The sequence below is a fragment of the Diadema setosum genome, chromosome 15 (assembly GCF_964275005.1).
Source record: "Diadema setosum chromosome 15, eeDiaSeto1, whole genome shotgun sequence".
In the NCBI taxonomy this organism is placed as follows: Eukaryota; Metazoa; Echinodermata; class Echinoidea; order Diadematoida; family Diadematidae; genus Diadema; species Diadema setosum.
Genome location: NC_092699.1, coordinates 8,588,282 through 8,603,340, shown reverse-complemented (window position 1 = coordinate 8,603,340; position 15,059 = coordinate 8,588,282). Strand labels below are relative to the sequence as shown.

The 15,059-nt window shown below is 35.5% G+C and overlaps 1 protein-coding gene across 1 annotated transcript in view; it reads right to left on the bottom strand.

The window, feature by feature from the left end:
- LOC140239268 (receptor-transporting protein 4-like) overlaps positions 1-11,249 on the bottom strand; it is a 54,609-nt gene extending 43,360 nt beyond the window's left edge. Inside the window, exon 1 of the mRNA XM_072319141.1 lies at positions 11,143-11,249. Within this exon, the coding sequence (XP_072175242.1) occupies positions 11,143-11,249 (107 nt within the window). The remainder of the gene's footprint in view (positions 1-11,142) is intronic.
- Positions 11,250-15,059: the final 3,810 nt, after the last annotated feature.

Below are 15,059 nucleotides of genomic sequence, written 5' to 3'. Positions count from 1 at the left end.
AGTATTCATTTTGTTTCTTTATATGCATGTTTGTTGTTTGTATTCATTTTGGGGGGAGTGGGGTGGGGGCAAGGAATCACTATTTTATTCAACAGTGGATCTTATTTTGTAAAACATTTGGTCGGTTAGACTCTAGTAATTTTCTAGGGTAAAAAGATATTTCTCTAACAAGTGCATATTATACTGTATACATTATCAAACCAATTCAACAAGTAGTTAAAATGTTTCGCGCGATCTTATGGAATTTTCTCTATGAAGTTTATCATTGTGTACACTCTATCAAACCAAATAAATCAGTAGAAAATAAATGTTAAGCGCGACTCCATAGAAGTTTATTTAACAAGTACTCGATTATTAATATACACTATCATGTCTAGGAAGAGCGAAGCAACAAATCAGTTCAGTTGAAATGTTTCCATTGTTACCGTCTTCCGTCGTGTACGTAGATGAGTCATCCATTGTGTGGTGTGTTCTTTCCTCAAATAAGACAATTCCATCGCAGATACAATGTAAGATAATAATATCTTTAGATTTTTATTTCAAAAAGGGAATGTCCCTGATATCTCGGACTTGCTGTCTTTTTTTTTTTTTTTGACTTTTCGGTGACATAAAGGAATGATTCGGATTTATTACAATGAGGGGAGATTTATTTTCTCTTTTTTTTTTTCTCCCCTTCTATTTCCTTGTAAGAGAGCTTCTCCTTGCAACATCGATCAAACATAATTAAAGATCATTGAATGAAATATCTACATATGAATCTTTACTATTTCTTTACTTCAGATTTTCTTCAGGAAGAATCAGTACTGCTATGCCCGAAGTGATCTCTAGAAGGGGAAAAAAACTTCTCTGCAAAACACAACCAAACGAGACGAGAAGCCTTATTAGGAATCATTTACAGGACAACACTTACGCTCAAATTATATACTGGCGTATATTTATGATTAAATTCAGTTGATTCCCGTTTTTAAACTCCCTTTTCATACTTCCCTGACCCAGCCTTTCGAGCTGCTGTAAAATTGCCACAGACAGGGAAATGTTGTCCCATACACAGGGCAAAGAAGCATTAAAAAGTAATTATCTCAAAACAATGCCAAACAATTGCAGATTTAATGACTGCCCACTGGGCAGTAGCCAATCACATGTAAATATTTGAGATTATCACATTATAATCCAACACATCTCCCTTGTTTGTTGTTGTTATTTTCCTTCTCATCATGGAATATATATATAAGTACGAAAAACAGAGACGGAGAGATACAGGGAGAGAAATAGAAAGAGAAAAGGGGTAAATGCAATAAATTAACAACGGTCATTAATGCAGGTGGCTTCAATTTTACTTCACCCGCAGGAAAAAAAAAAACGCACCAAGAGGAACGTCCTTTTATCATTGCTTTCTTTTAATGCACCGCAAAGCATTCATAATATGTTTCAAAGCTATACAAGTACTGTTTTTATGTTGACGTGCCCTTGCGACTGTAGTCTGCTCGACCTAAATTTTTATCAAAGTTGAGCTTTTTATATAGGTGCACATTTGTAGTTGACATGAAATTCCTTGCCACAAATGAGCAACTAAAAGAAATTGTAAAAGGAACACAAACAAAAAACATAAAATTATACATCAGCAAGGATCTTCGTGTTAAGATTGTTAGGAGCAACTTCTTTTCTTTTTTTGAGTGTTGCTATAATTTCAGTAACTAACACACACGACATAACAATACACACTTGCACTCACATAGAATAATGTTTGGATAGAAATATTCTAACATATTTGAAGTTGGAAATACCATAAATCCCTAAGTCCATTCTCTCCCATAGAACTCTGAAATGCTGGAATCCCCCATTACGTTTTCCGGCACAAATTTCCCAGCCATAGAAAGACATCACACGAGGATATTTCAATTAATATCAACATTGTAATAAAAGGAAACACTTCACAACTATTACTATTCTTAAATTCTCAGAACACTGAATCACAAATCAAAACCCTTCAATTCTTGAGAAGAGGGAGAAATCTCTTTGCACAGCCATGCACAGAACATTCACTTAATATCAGATATGGTTTTAAGATTTGTTTTTAAAGAAACAAAGCGTATGTAGAAATTATGATGAGGATCATCCAGCTGGTGTGCCGAGACGTGCTAGCTATTATATCACTACAATCACCTTTCACGTAAGTTAAACTATGAACGTGAGCGGTTGCTTCTAGTCAAAATATTATTCTGTGTTATCATGACTCGCACGAGACTCTCTCGAGTGGATGAAGTGTATGTTTCACATGGTGATACCAATCGATTAGATAACAAGTAAAGGCATGTTAGGCGGGGAAAGGTAGGGGGGGGGGGAGTCTGGGCTTCTCTGTGTTTGTACAAAACTCACTAATCTGGAGCCAAGAATAATAAAGAGTTAGGGAAGAGACTTCTCTGACGCCAAGTACATCTTCTTCGATCTCTTCCGCGTACTAACGTGATTTTTTTTTTTTCGTTTTATAAATGACCATCGTTGAGTCTTCGCATCTATGAACAAACTTTAAAGGGGATGGCTAGTAACTGATCAGAGGGAATCAGTGGGAATGCTGGGGGATGATTGTTCCAATCCATGTGGGATTTATTATAAGAGTACATTATATATCTATTGTTGGGTGAAAATTATTTGCTTCAGAATGGTCTCATATTCAAGTAATGTGCAGTTCAGTGTTTCCAGGTTAGCATGCCTGTACAGTGACGGTGATCGTTAACGGGCCCTGGAAACATTAAACTGCCCATTACTTGAATAATGAGACCATTCTGAAGCAAATAATTTTCACACAACAATATAGATATATAATGTACTCTTAAATGAATCCCACAAGGATTGGAACAATCATCCCCCCGCATTCCCACTGATTCCCACTTATTAGTTACTAGCCATCCCCTTTAACGACTGATGCTCCGAATGATACCTGTAATACGTGTAACTTGCTCGTGCTTTGTATATTGCAATATTAGACTCAGAAATGGAATAATGGCATTTAGTTGATTAAGAGCTTGACCCTGAATCTTGACTTTTTAGGAGTGGGCTTTTATCTGATAATAACAGCATCATGCAGTTAGTTGTACACGTGAGAGACGTTATAAGCATTCATCAAAATGACGTGGCATATAAATGGATCTGCCTGCAATGGTAGACATCCAAGTCTGCAGATACCGCACTTTGTGAACAGATTTAAGAATATTGCCCAATTTTTGCAGCTAACTAGCTAAGATGTTGGAAAATTCAACGTAAAGGGCAATGCACTTCACATGGTACCTCTATTCACACGACGAGCCTTCTTTACCGGAAATGGATGAAAGGAAAAGATACTAGTGAACAGAACAGAAAAGAAAAGAGCTGTTGTACATAATCCGTAACTTTACAAATCAGTTGTTTGTTGTCTTCTTTAATTCTAAAAATATCTCTGATGTAAACTGTTCCAAAATGAAGGAAAAAACACATAAAAGGAAGACAAGTAATAATGAAAGTGTGGAGTGGGTAGATGCAAATATTAGTAGAAAACATCAGTGAAAGTTTCTGCCATGTCTGCTTGACGCATGGAAGCCCTGCTTGTTAACAGTCACCTCCATTTCCAACGACTTTCTTTTGGTATTTGTCATGAAAAATGAATACATTGTATCTCAGTTCACAGTTCGTTTGTTTCATTGCACTGTTGTGTTTGTATGTGTATTCATAATGTTATAATTATATTGGATGGAAATGAAATGAAGGAAATGAAATGAACGAAAATGGAAATAAAGAATATATGTGGGATTCGCGAAATAAATTCCCCTTCCATATAAAACAACAATCCGTAATGTCTGTACTATGATCATAGCAACAGGAAGAGGTAGGGAAAGGAGGATTTTAACACATACTATAGATTGTAGTTATAAGGAAAAAGGAACTCTGAACAAGCGACAGGTGTCTTTTTGGACAACATCTGGCTTCACTTGGGCCTACGTGCAGAAGAAATGAACTTCGAACGCATTTATCGCGATCATTTTACGATCTACTTGAATTAATTCAAGGGCGCGATCATGCCCGCTTCGACTATAAAGTCGTACAAAAGGGATTAAACATTCAAAAGACCCTAGATGTTACCTATGACAGTATGAGTCGATGAACAGCAGATCCAACATTTTTATTGCTCTGGTTGAGGGGAAAGGTAATCAATATACATGAGCAAATAATGTTTTGTACATGCAGACATCAGCAAGCAATGATCTTGTTTTCATCATTCATGAAGCATTTTTCTTTGATTTGAGTAGAGTTTCAAACTTCGTGCGTAGATAGTTGAGCAGTTTATATTTTTCTTGTCATAATGATCATCACTCAAGCCTCCCTTCGCAGCATTTCTTTACCTGCAAGTCATGATAGTTCTCAGTTGTCCAGTTTAGAAGAGATCAGATAACATGACGTGCAAGTAGATTCGGTCCAGAAAGTCATATTGCCTGAGCACTCTTGGTTGGGTAAATCAAATTACTGACCAAATATTTGTCTTTACAAAGGAAATGAGTCTCACGTGATTCCTTTCCCCATGTAACCATGCGAGGAGATTCCAATTAATAATTCTTCATCTTGCCTGGTCTCATGGATTTCTTGTTTTCGCATAGCAGTTGGAATCCTTGCTAGTATACGTTTTACTTCAATAGAGTTTTTTTTTAATCACTTTAAACTTTGCAACATGGCACCTATACCAAAAGCCAATCAGAGGTAACACTATGACAGAACGGTGTTTGTTAGGCATAAGAGATATCCCACGATATCGTAATGAATTCAAAATCAAGTTTATTTTATTTCTTTATTTTGTTGGTATCTATTTATTCTTATCATTTTTAGGGGGTATCACACAATTCTTATCAGTGTTAATGATATGACTATAATTAAGAGTGAAATACCCTTTTGGCTGAACTACTTCTAATGCCGGTATGGCGCGGCATACGAACGTTCAGACTTTTGGTATGTTATGTGATTTTATTTCGAGTTCCTTTCAATCGATTCCTTGGAGTTTCTGGCATGCCGTTTTGCCCTAAAGTACTTTCTTTATATACACTGATCTGCTTAAGTCACAACTGCAGAGCAAAGAACTATTAAATGATTCTTGAGTTTTACATGTTTTCATCCATATACGTACATTGATTAGGTCACAATCGATTGCTAATGATAATAGTGATAATAAAGTAATAGTAATAACAGTGATGATGATGATGATCGTAATAATGATAATAATGATCATTATAATATTCTTATCATTATCGTATACTATATATACATATATACGTATATACACATTGATTTATATATACATATATATATATATATATATATATATATATATATAGTGAAAACTGTGAGCAATCGTTTCAATTATATATATATGTATATATACACATTGATTTACAGTGAAAGTTTGAACTCATATGCCTATCACAACGGCAATATTCTGCTTTTTACCCCACCTTATGTTTCATCTTACTGTTCCAATCTATGCGTGTGACTTTTTATTTGTTTTCTTTGACCTAATATACCCGCTGCTCGCTATCCTCCTATTGCAGTTCTTCTCATTATCGATTCAATTATTTGTTCTTTTGTTTACCACTTCCTCGTACTCACTGATTTATAATGCCTTGGATTGAGAAGTATGTAATCGTTGAATCTTCAACATGTGTTCCATGATAATTTCCAGGACAAACTAATTGTAGAACTAGTAGGTAATCGTCACTACCTTAATTGCAACATTTTTTTTTTTTGTGCGATATTAAATCTCACTGCTTTCTCAAATCATGCCCGATTTTGTCGACACTTGTACCATTTTTTTTCTGCCTGCATGGTTTTACTCTGTAGTTTTGCCAAAGTCAACTTGGCTATGGATTGGGATTTGACTTAAAGCTAATATGGGGAGTTTAATAGATGATTTTGATCGCCGTTATCGAATTTTGCTTGCTTTGACCAAGATAATTTTTCCTGTCTTCTTCCTTCTTGTCGGTATACAGTGTTGAATCTGTTATACGTATGCCTTAATATGTGTGAATGTGTGTGTAATGTGTGTGTGTGTGTGTGTGTGTGTGTGTGGGTGCGTGTGTGTGTGTGCGTATTTATGCTAACCCACTGTCTAAATCCGAGAGCTTTAGTGCAATGTAGGACTATAATTTGGGCCAAAATGTGAAATCTGTCACGAGATATCCTTAAATAAGTTATCTTTGATAGTGTTTAGAATGCAACGTTAATGAGCACACAATTAAAAGTGTACAGGATTTAATATAGTGCGTTGTTTTTACAAAATGGCTGTCACTTCGGACATTGTCATTATCATTAACTTCCTAGTAATACTCCTACAGCTATGATCAATACGACTTCAGGATAAAATCAAGAGTTCTCAAGGAACCAGCTGAGAGAAAAGATAATTCGTAGCTCTTGGCCGTGGAAACGGAAGTGTTCACAGTAAAGATTGCAGTAATCTGCATTAAGAACGTGTATAACTGAACGTTCATCAAGTTGCTATATTCTGTTAGACATAGACATGAAAGAAAGAAATCACAAATACCTACGTATCGATAAGTCATTAAACGTTTAATTTTCAGTCAACAGACCGCATCAGCAATAAAGAGAAGCTGCAAAATTCTGTTTAAGTAATCATGCTATGAAACTTGTTTCCATCTTCAGGAAGAAAGATTTGATTCGAAAACGACTACTCTGCTCCTGTCGACAGAACTCGTACCCCCATAAGCATCTGCTTCCATAATAGTTTCCCCCGCACATTATCTTAAGCATCCAATATGAATGTATATAACGTACTTGAGACATTTTGTCAGATTGATTCAAATTCATTTTGCGTCATGTAATAATACATAGTCCTTGTATACTGAATTTACAAATATATGTACAAATATATTGATCTCTATGGATGTATGTCGTTGCGAATGCAACATTGTATAATTTTCAAATTAGTGAAATTCTTCCGTCGAGATGAATACGGATCCATAATTTCCAGCATCAATTCAGCTTTTGGTTTGCGAGATATCAAGGCTGTCACAGTACTTCAATTGTCCAGAGAGTGCAATGTTTTTGTTTTTTGTGTTGTTTTTGCTACTTTTTCTAACTGTTGTGGGCAATGACTGAAATGTTCTCCCGCCCCGCCCCCCCCCTTCTCTCTCTCTCCCTTCTCCCTCTATCAGTCTTCTATCGCCTGACCAATGTCTCTTGGGACAAGATACACTTTATTTTTAACAGTGGAAACTGCGAGACAGACTTGTTATTTAGAAAAATGATAAAGATTCTTATATTCTGAAAATGTTAATCTGTTTGTGATTTTATGACCTATAATAGGACAATACAGAATACGCTCTCATATGCTTTAGAGAATGCAGAATTTGGTCTATGGGATTCCCTGACATTTTGATGCATCCACCAAACAGAAAATGATAATAAATTCCCCTTGAGCGACGGCCATTATAAAAACTATCTATGGTCTAACAAAGCAGTAAGATTGATTCCAGCTATCCTGATCTACATTCCACACCTAAAGACTTAATTGCCCAATTAAATTTCCAAAGGACATTATCATACCACAATTGTCGCCTCCTTTCCCGGTCAGGAAGAGTAATGTAAATTAATGAGCAAATTAATAAGCAGATACCCATGCTGCTGCTTCTTTGTTAAGGCCGATCTAAATATAATGTAATTTTGATGTAGACTCCTGCATTACATTCTCACTGTGCATTTTTGATTCATTTGATTATTAAAACTAATATTTGCCTCCTTTTACATTTATTTTATCATTCATTATATATGTTTTGCTTTGTTATACGTTACATTTTGGCGACATGTGCACGGAAAACAAGTTTAAAGACATGTAAAGAAGTATATCAATCAAACCATACCACTGAAATGTGTCTTATCTACACTCAGCAAAAAAAAAAAAAAAAAAAAAAAAAGAGGCAAGCAGACACTTTTCCAAGCTCATATTTCTCATATAACATCAGGCTAAATATTAATGTCTTACATACCTTGTTAAAGGCAATTTAATTGGCTGTCAACTTGATAGGTCAATGAAAAGGGAACCTTTACGCACGAGTGAACATAATCGTTTTTCTCTTCCAAGGCTCAAAAGTAAAAATTGCAAAAATTGATTATTTCTAATTCATGCGTATTGTGCTCTTCCATATAACAACGTGAGCAAAAGACAAATCCAACACAATAGGAAACACAGATCAATATGGAAAATTTACTTATTGATCTCTATAATGTCTTTGTAGCATGTAAAGGTAAAGAAAGGCAAAAAAATTGAGAAAATGAAGAATCTTCTGCCAAATCCAAATTCAAATGACATCAGAAAAGAGGCAATATCAACAAAAATGGTAGAAAATCGAAATGTTATATCAAATTAAGCACATTGAAAACGATATCTAGCTCTTGAATTTGTCTCATGAATTCTTAAATCCCTAAATGAAAAGAATGAAATTTTAAACAAGTCTGTCCATTTTACCACCTTTACATTTTACTCCCTATGACATTTGAATTTGAGTAGACAGAAAATTCTTATTTCCTTCTTTATTTTCCCACTTTGTTTTTGTTTGAGAATGCTAGTATAAAGAAATACAAGGGAATGAAAAGGTGTTTGTTTGTTTGTTTGTTTTTTTGGCTATTTATGCATGTCTCTCACTGTGTTAAATTTGTCTTTTGTGTTTTGCTTGTTATCTTGAAGGGCATCGGCAAATGAATCACTACATGTGAAATTACGCAATTTTCACTTTTGTGCCTTGGAAGACAAAAACTTCTGTGTTCACTCATGCATAAAAGAGTTTTGCATTAACCTACCAGGTCAACAGCCAGTTAAATAACCTTTAATATGTATACGACACAAGGATTTTTATAGAAATCTTTTATGTAAAATGGAAAAGTGTTTACCTACTTTTTTTTTGCCGAGTGTATATCGACTGATAAATAATATTCATTTCTTGTCAGTTTTTCTGTTTTCGTTAGTTAATTTTTAGTATGTCTGTCTTTTTTTGTGTGTGTGTGTATACATTAGCAAAGAATAGATACACCACCCTAATATCATGATAATCTCCTTCGAAGATGTCTTAAGAACCAACAAACAATTTAGGAATGTGAAAGAAAATTTCAGCCCTGTTATAGATTTTATTTCTAGGAAAGCAATGGTACATTGCTGTTTGCTTTTCACGCTTGATATTTTTGCAATTCCTATACGGTCTGCTGGGAAATTACACAAGTATCTTAAGTAAGAAATTGATCATCCATGTCCATGCTCTTTCAGCTACAAAATAGATGAACTCCTGGAACTAAAAAAAAAAAAAAAAATCGTCATTTCAAAGCATTCGACAAACAAGTGGTTGTTCACTTCAAGTTGTTTGACACCTTGATGTCTGCTAGAACATTTTTTTTTTTTTTTTTGGGGGGGGGGAGGGGGACTTCGGAATGAAGTGTAGCTTTTCACACAGCAAAACCCACAATTAGATAAAGGTGATATTTCAGTCAATATAGACGAACACATTTGGCGGGGGGTCTATTCTCCAAATTTTGTATTCAGAATAAAGGATGGAATTCCCAATACACTGTTAAACTATGGTGGCCTATTTTTTATTTGTTGTTGTGTTTTTTTAACAAAATTCAGTGCCCTGTATACTTTGTCTTCTTTTCATATTCACATTCTTTTCCTGAAGTGCACGTTGTGATTTTACTTCACGAAAAAAAGGGAAAATATTTTGTAGAACCACGTTAAACCTTCACCTATATGATATAATATAGTTGCTCATAAGAATTTAAGAGACATCTTCTCTTGTAAGTCTGATGATCTCATGTTATAAACGTGCTTATATACCAAAAGAGAAAATATGTGGTCACGTTGCCGCATTCTGTATTTTATTTCAAAATAACATGTAAGCTTTATGAAGAAAACTTGACTATCATGGATGTAGTAAAATATCGTGACCCCTGAGTGTCTGTAGTAGGTAGCACCAGTATCAAATTACGTTTTGTGAAACATAACAAAAAGAAACATTCTTTAACGCCGTAGCATCAGCATAGATGTATATGTATATGTAGTTTATAATACTAATTATATATATATATATATATATATATATATATATATATATATATATATATGTGTGTGTGTGTGTGTGTGTTTGTGTGGGTGTACGTGCTTTATGCTCTGATGTTTTATGATGCGGGAGAGAGTGTAACTAGGAAAGTCAGTATGGGCATTCATTTATCATTTGAATGTAAATACTTCACCGCTTTATCGTGATCGTCACTTTACAAACATGTTGAAGATTATGAAGAGAAAGATTTAAATCATCATGATTATTACTGATATCATGATACTTCTGTTATTTTTCCTTTTTTTATGAGATCCAAAGTACATAACATCGCTTAGATCATGTAAACAAAACAATTAAGAAAAAGAACAAAAGTTTTCGATAGAAGCAATCCGTTCGTTGCCAAGATTTATGACAAGATAATTACTGTGGTATATTTTCTGTAAATGACATTCGTGGTATAGACAGTATGGATATGGTTGTGATGTAATGTCTTAATCGCAGTGGACATATTATTGTATGGACCACATGATGCAGATATTATTTGCATGAATTGTCTTTCTGTTTCCAGATTGTATCAAGAAATGGTGAAAGAGAGAGAGAAAAAAAACATATCATTTTTTTTTTTGTCTTAATATACTTCAAGCCAAAGTGCGAGAAAGAAGAAAGCAATGTAACACACATGGGAAGAAACAACTTCCATAATTCTTGCACAATAAAGTATTGGACAACTCTATGTCATTATGTCGTTTGGTTTCGAAACTGAACTCAATGAAAGGAAGGCTAAATGAATGAAGAATGAATGAAGGCAAAATGATCTCATGAATAAATGAGTCAAAAGAAACATTAAGGAATGTGAAACCAAATGAGCTATAATTAAATGATTAATTGCGCAAAAGAACAAGAGCATGAATAAAAGAATGAATAGACAAATAAATAATTGAGCTGATGAATAGAATAAAGTGAATCATAATGTATTAAAGTGTGTATACAAAAAAAACAGATAGACCGCTCCCCCCCCCCCCCCAAAAAAAAAAAAAAAAAAAAAGACGTAGATATAGCGACTTACATGGACAGGCTGGGGGCCGCTAGTTGAGAATCCACCACTGGACCTTGCATGCTTAGGTTCATCTGAGACTTCAGGAGAACTATCGGCTCGGTGAGAACAGGCAGCATTATCAGGATGTCAAAGTGTTTAAAGTCGTTGCCAGAGACCTCGGATGAAGTTTTTCTAACCGGCAAATCACGATGGTATGAAGGATTATGTTCTAAGTGTATTTATAAACTTTGTTCGATGGTCCACGCGTCAGACGGAAATCTTAAACTTATTTTTCTATCATTGTTTTGTTGGGAAGAGCAAGTGAAGAAAATTTGTTTTTTTTTTTTTTTTTGGCATATATGCAATGAATGCTTTTTATCTTATTTGGAGGAGACTGGAGGTGGGCACAGAACAATCGCTTTACCAAAATCAGTTACTACTGGTCGCAAGATTTAATCTTTGGTTCGAAATTAATGAAGGAGACAGAAAGAATAATACATTCAGCAGGAGAAATGGGCGGCTGCTCTCAACGTATTTCACGCCGACGCTTCAAGGCACATTGTGGAAATCGAGCGGTTGTGGCGCCAAATGTATCCGGGACTTGCCTCGGTGGGTGTCAGTGGCATTTACGTGGGTGAAAGAGTCACCCAGTTGCCACTCTTTGGTAGTCAGCAAGTCTTTGAGTTGTACGGAGTCGGTCACCTGGCGAAATGGCGTCGCGACCATCAGTGATTCGAAGACATGGATGATGATACCGATCAGCAATTGTTATCGGCTCTCCTCGCTTGCTTTCAGCGCACACAAACACGTGCTCGCAAAGCCAACCGACTTGGCGGGCAACAGGTATACCATCCGCGATGTTTCGGCACCAACTCTGGTTCCTCGCTGTATTGCTCACCCCTCGACATCAGCAGGAGGCTCGTGCGCGCGCGTGTGTGTATGTGTGTGCTCGCACGAATCAAACAGTTCAATAGGCCTATATGACTATACCAGTCCTCATCAGATGAGGAAACATTTCGCATGAATAAAAGAAAACATTGTGAAAAGGTGTCTCGCGTATCGTAATGGTTCTCTCTTGTCTTGCAGTTGTGTATGCTGTGCTGTGGCTCCTTGAACTCATTAGTTATGCAAATAATCATGCACGTCAAATAGTGGCATCGCGACGTCGCGAGAACAGGAGATTATTCAGGCAATATTATAGCAGGTGAACACATTGCTGGTTTCAAATGTCCATTTGGAACAGCAAATTCATTGGGGTAATCACAAAATCAAAGTACCCATGGATGCATGTGGTGACATGACGGTTAGACACAACGCAGACACAACCAATAAGTCGAAACTCCACCGGGTTTGCTGAGACTATGTTTATGACGTTATTCTCCAAAGTGAATTTACAGTAGAAAGCATCTCGCCTCATGGATGAAGAGAAAGAATATGTAAAAAGTTGATTTTACAACCTCATCAGATTACACGGGGTCGCTGCCCTTAGTCGTTTTCCAAAGCATTCTGCACGACATATAAGCGCAAACATCAGAATAATAAAGAGATGAAAAGAAACGTGGTTGAGCTGATAGTACAGCGGTCCCTTGCAAGAGCAATGAGTTGTTTTATGAATGGCGTACTTATAACTAGGTCTTTTGCTGACGTCATGACATATCTCGCGAGTTGGTACCGCATCGGGGAAAACCCCGTCGCATTGTGCGGCTCGCACATTGGAAGGGCGTACACTCAAAAGTGCTATGACGCTGACGCTTAAAGGATATGGTTGTATTGTCAGCTTGATGCTTAAAGGACCAATGTCATGTCGGCTGCCTACAGATGTTGTTGGGCTCTACATGACATCATCTTATAGATTGTGCGATGTTTTGTGGGACCACATAAGTGGTGAATTCTGTCAGACTAGAGTATTAAAAGTACTCTTTGCCATTGGGAACAGTGATTTAAAAAGTGTTCGAGATATCACATTATTGATGCATATGTCATGTATGTGTACGTTACTGTATCACAGAACATCCTACCTTATTAAAAGAAAAAAAGGCGATAAAGCCTATGATATAAGGAGATATCACCATCTTTATCAATAAACCATAACTGTAGACGGTTTAGTCTAGGAACAATTTTATCATGACTATTTATCACATTTTGTATATTCAACAATACTTAACATTGATTATACTGATTCAAAATTTTACATTCATTGTTTCAACCCCCAACTCACATTTTAGAACCATTTTGAAGAACTAAACCTGGATGGATTTTTGTTGCGTCTACAAAGCCTGGTAAATAATGCTTTTAATGTCTGAATTCGCGAACACTGCGCATGTGGGCTGTGTATAATTTCATTGACCGTATGAGCAGGGAGGTGGGTATGAGTGTCTCAAAATATAGATAACTGCAGTATTTACTCAAGATTAAAAAAAGGTGACAGAGCAACGTGGTCTCAGTGTGTATTGATTCAGATAAATTTAGAATAACGTATGGGGGAGGTGGTACAAAAAACAACTTACAAACAGACATAACCAAAGGAACCCACAGGTGAGAAGTTTGTATGATGGCGTGAATTCAAATTTGATGAACCGTGGCATAGTTAGTTCCTCTTAGGTCAATGAATGTCTCTCAATCAATAATGCTCTATCTCCCTCTCTCTCTCTCTCTCTCTCTCTCGTTTTATCTCCATCCCTTCAGTACTCTACTGTACAGAAGAATTATATCTACACTCGGCAAAAAAAAAAATAATAATTAAAACTTTTTTAGCTCATATATCTCATAGAATATTTAGCTAGATATTAATGCCGTATACCATGTTAAAGGTCACCCAATTGGCTATTAACCTGGTAGGTCATTAAAAAGAGAAACTTTGCGCATGAGTGAACACTTGCGTTTTTCTCTTCCAATGCACACAATCTCTCATTCATGCTTATTTGTTCTTCCATACAACAATAAGAACAAAAGACAAATCTAATATAATAAGAAACGCAAATTAATTTGCAAAAACAACCCACTGATCTCGACAGTGTCTTCGTAGCCCCTAAAGATTTCAGAATGGTGAAGAATAATGGAGAAAATAATACAAAAATGAAAATAAAAGAATATTCTGTCAAATCCAAGTTCATATGACATTGGAGAAGAGGCAATATCAAAAAATGGTAGAAATTTTAAATGTTATTTCACATAAAGAAAATCGAAATTTATAATTGGTTCTTGAATTTGTCTCATGAATTTTAAAGTTCCTGAATTGAAAGAATTAAGTACAGAAATTCTTTCCATTTTTCACCTTTGCGGCTTACTCCCTATATCATTTGAGTTTGAGTTGACAAAAAAAAATCTTATTTTCCCCTCCTTCCTTTACTTTCCCACTTTGGTTTTGTTTCAGAATATAAAGGGATACAAGGGAACAAAGACATATTTTTGCTTTTCAAGCATGTCTCTCATTATGTTAAATGTTTTCTTATCAATGCTATCGTAAGAGGCATTTGCAAATGAATGACAAACTGTCACTTTATGCAATTTTTACTTTTGTGTCTTGGAAGACAAAAACGAATGTGTTCACTCGTGCATAAGATTTTCCTTTGTGATAGCCTACTGGGTTGACAGCCAATGAAATAACCTTAAATATGGTATAATTATAACACAAAGATTTTTTTTTCTTTATTTTACTAAATTCTTCTATGAAGAATTTGTAGTGGAAACAGTGTTCACTTTCTTTTTTGTTATAATCTTTTGATACCTTCGTCACGCTCCATGATATAGACCTTTGTTTTTCGTGTTTCAATAAGCACACTTTTAGACCATACACGCCTGCCGTACGGCATGAAAGATACAAATTCATTTATATATTCATGTTGATGAGAGAGCATAAGTCACGCAAAGCGTGATCGTCATAAGGTATTTCATATTATTCAATCATTTAACACGTGTAAAACCCCGCTTTTTGTATTCATTGCTTA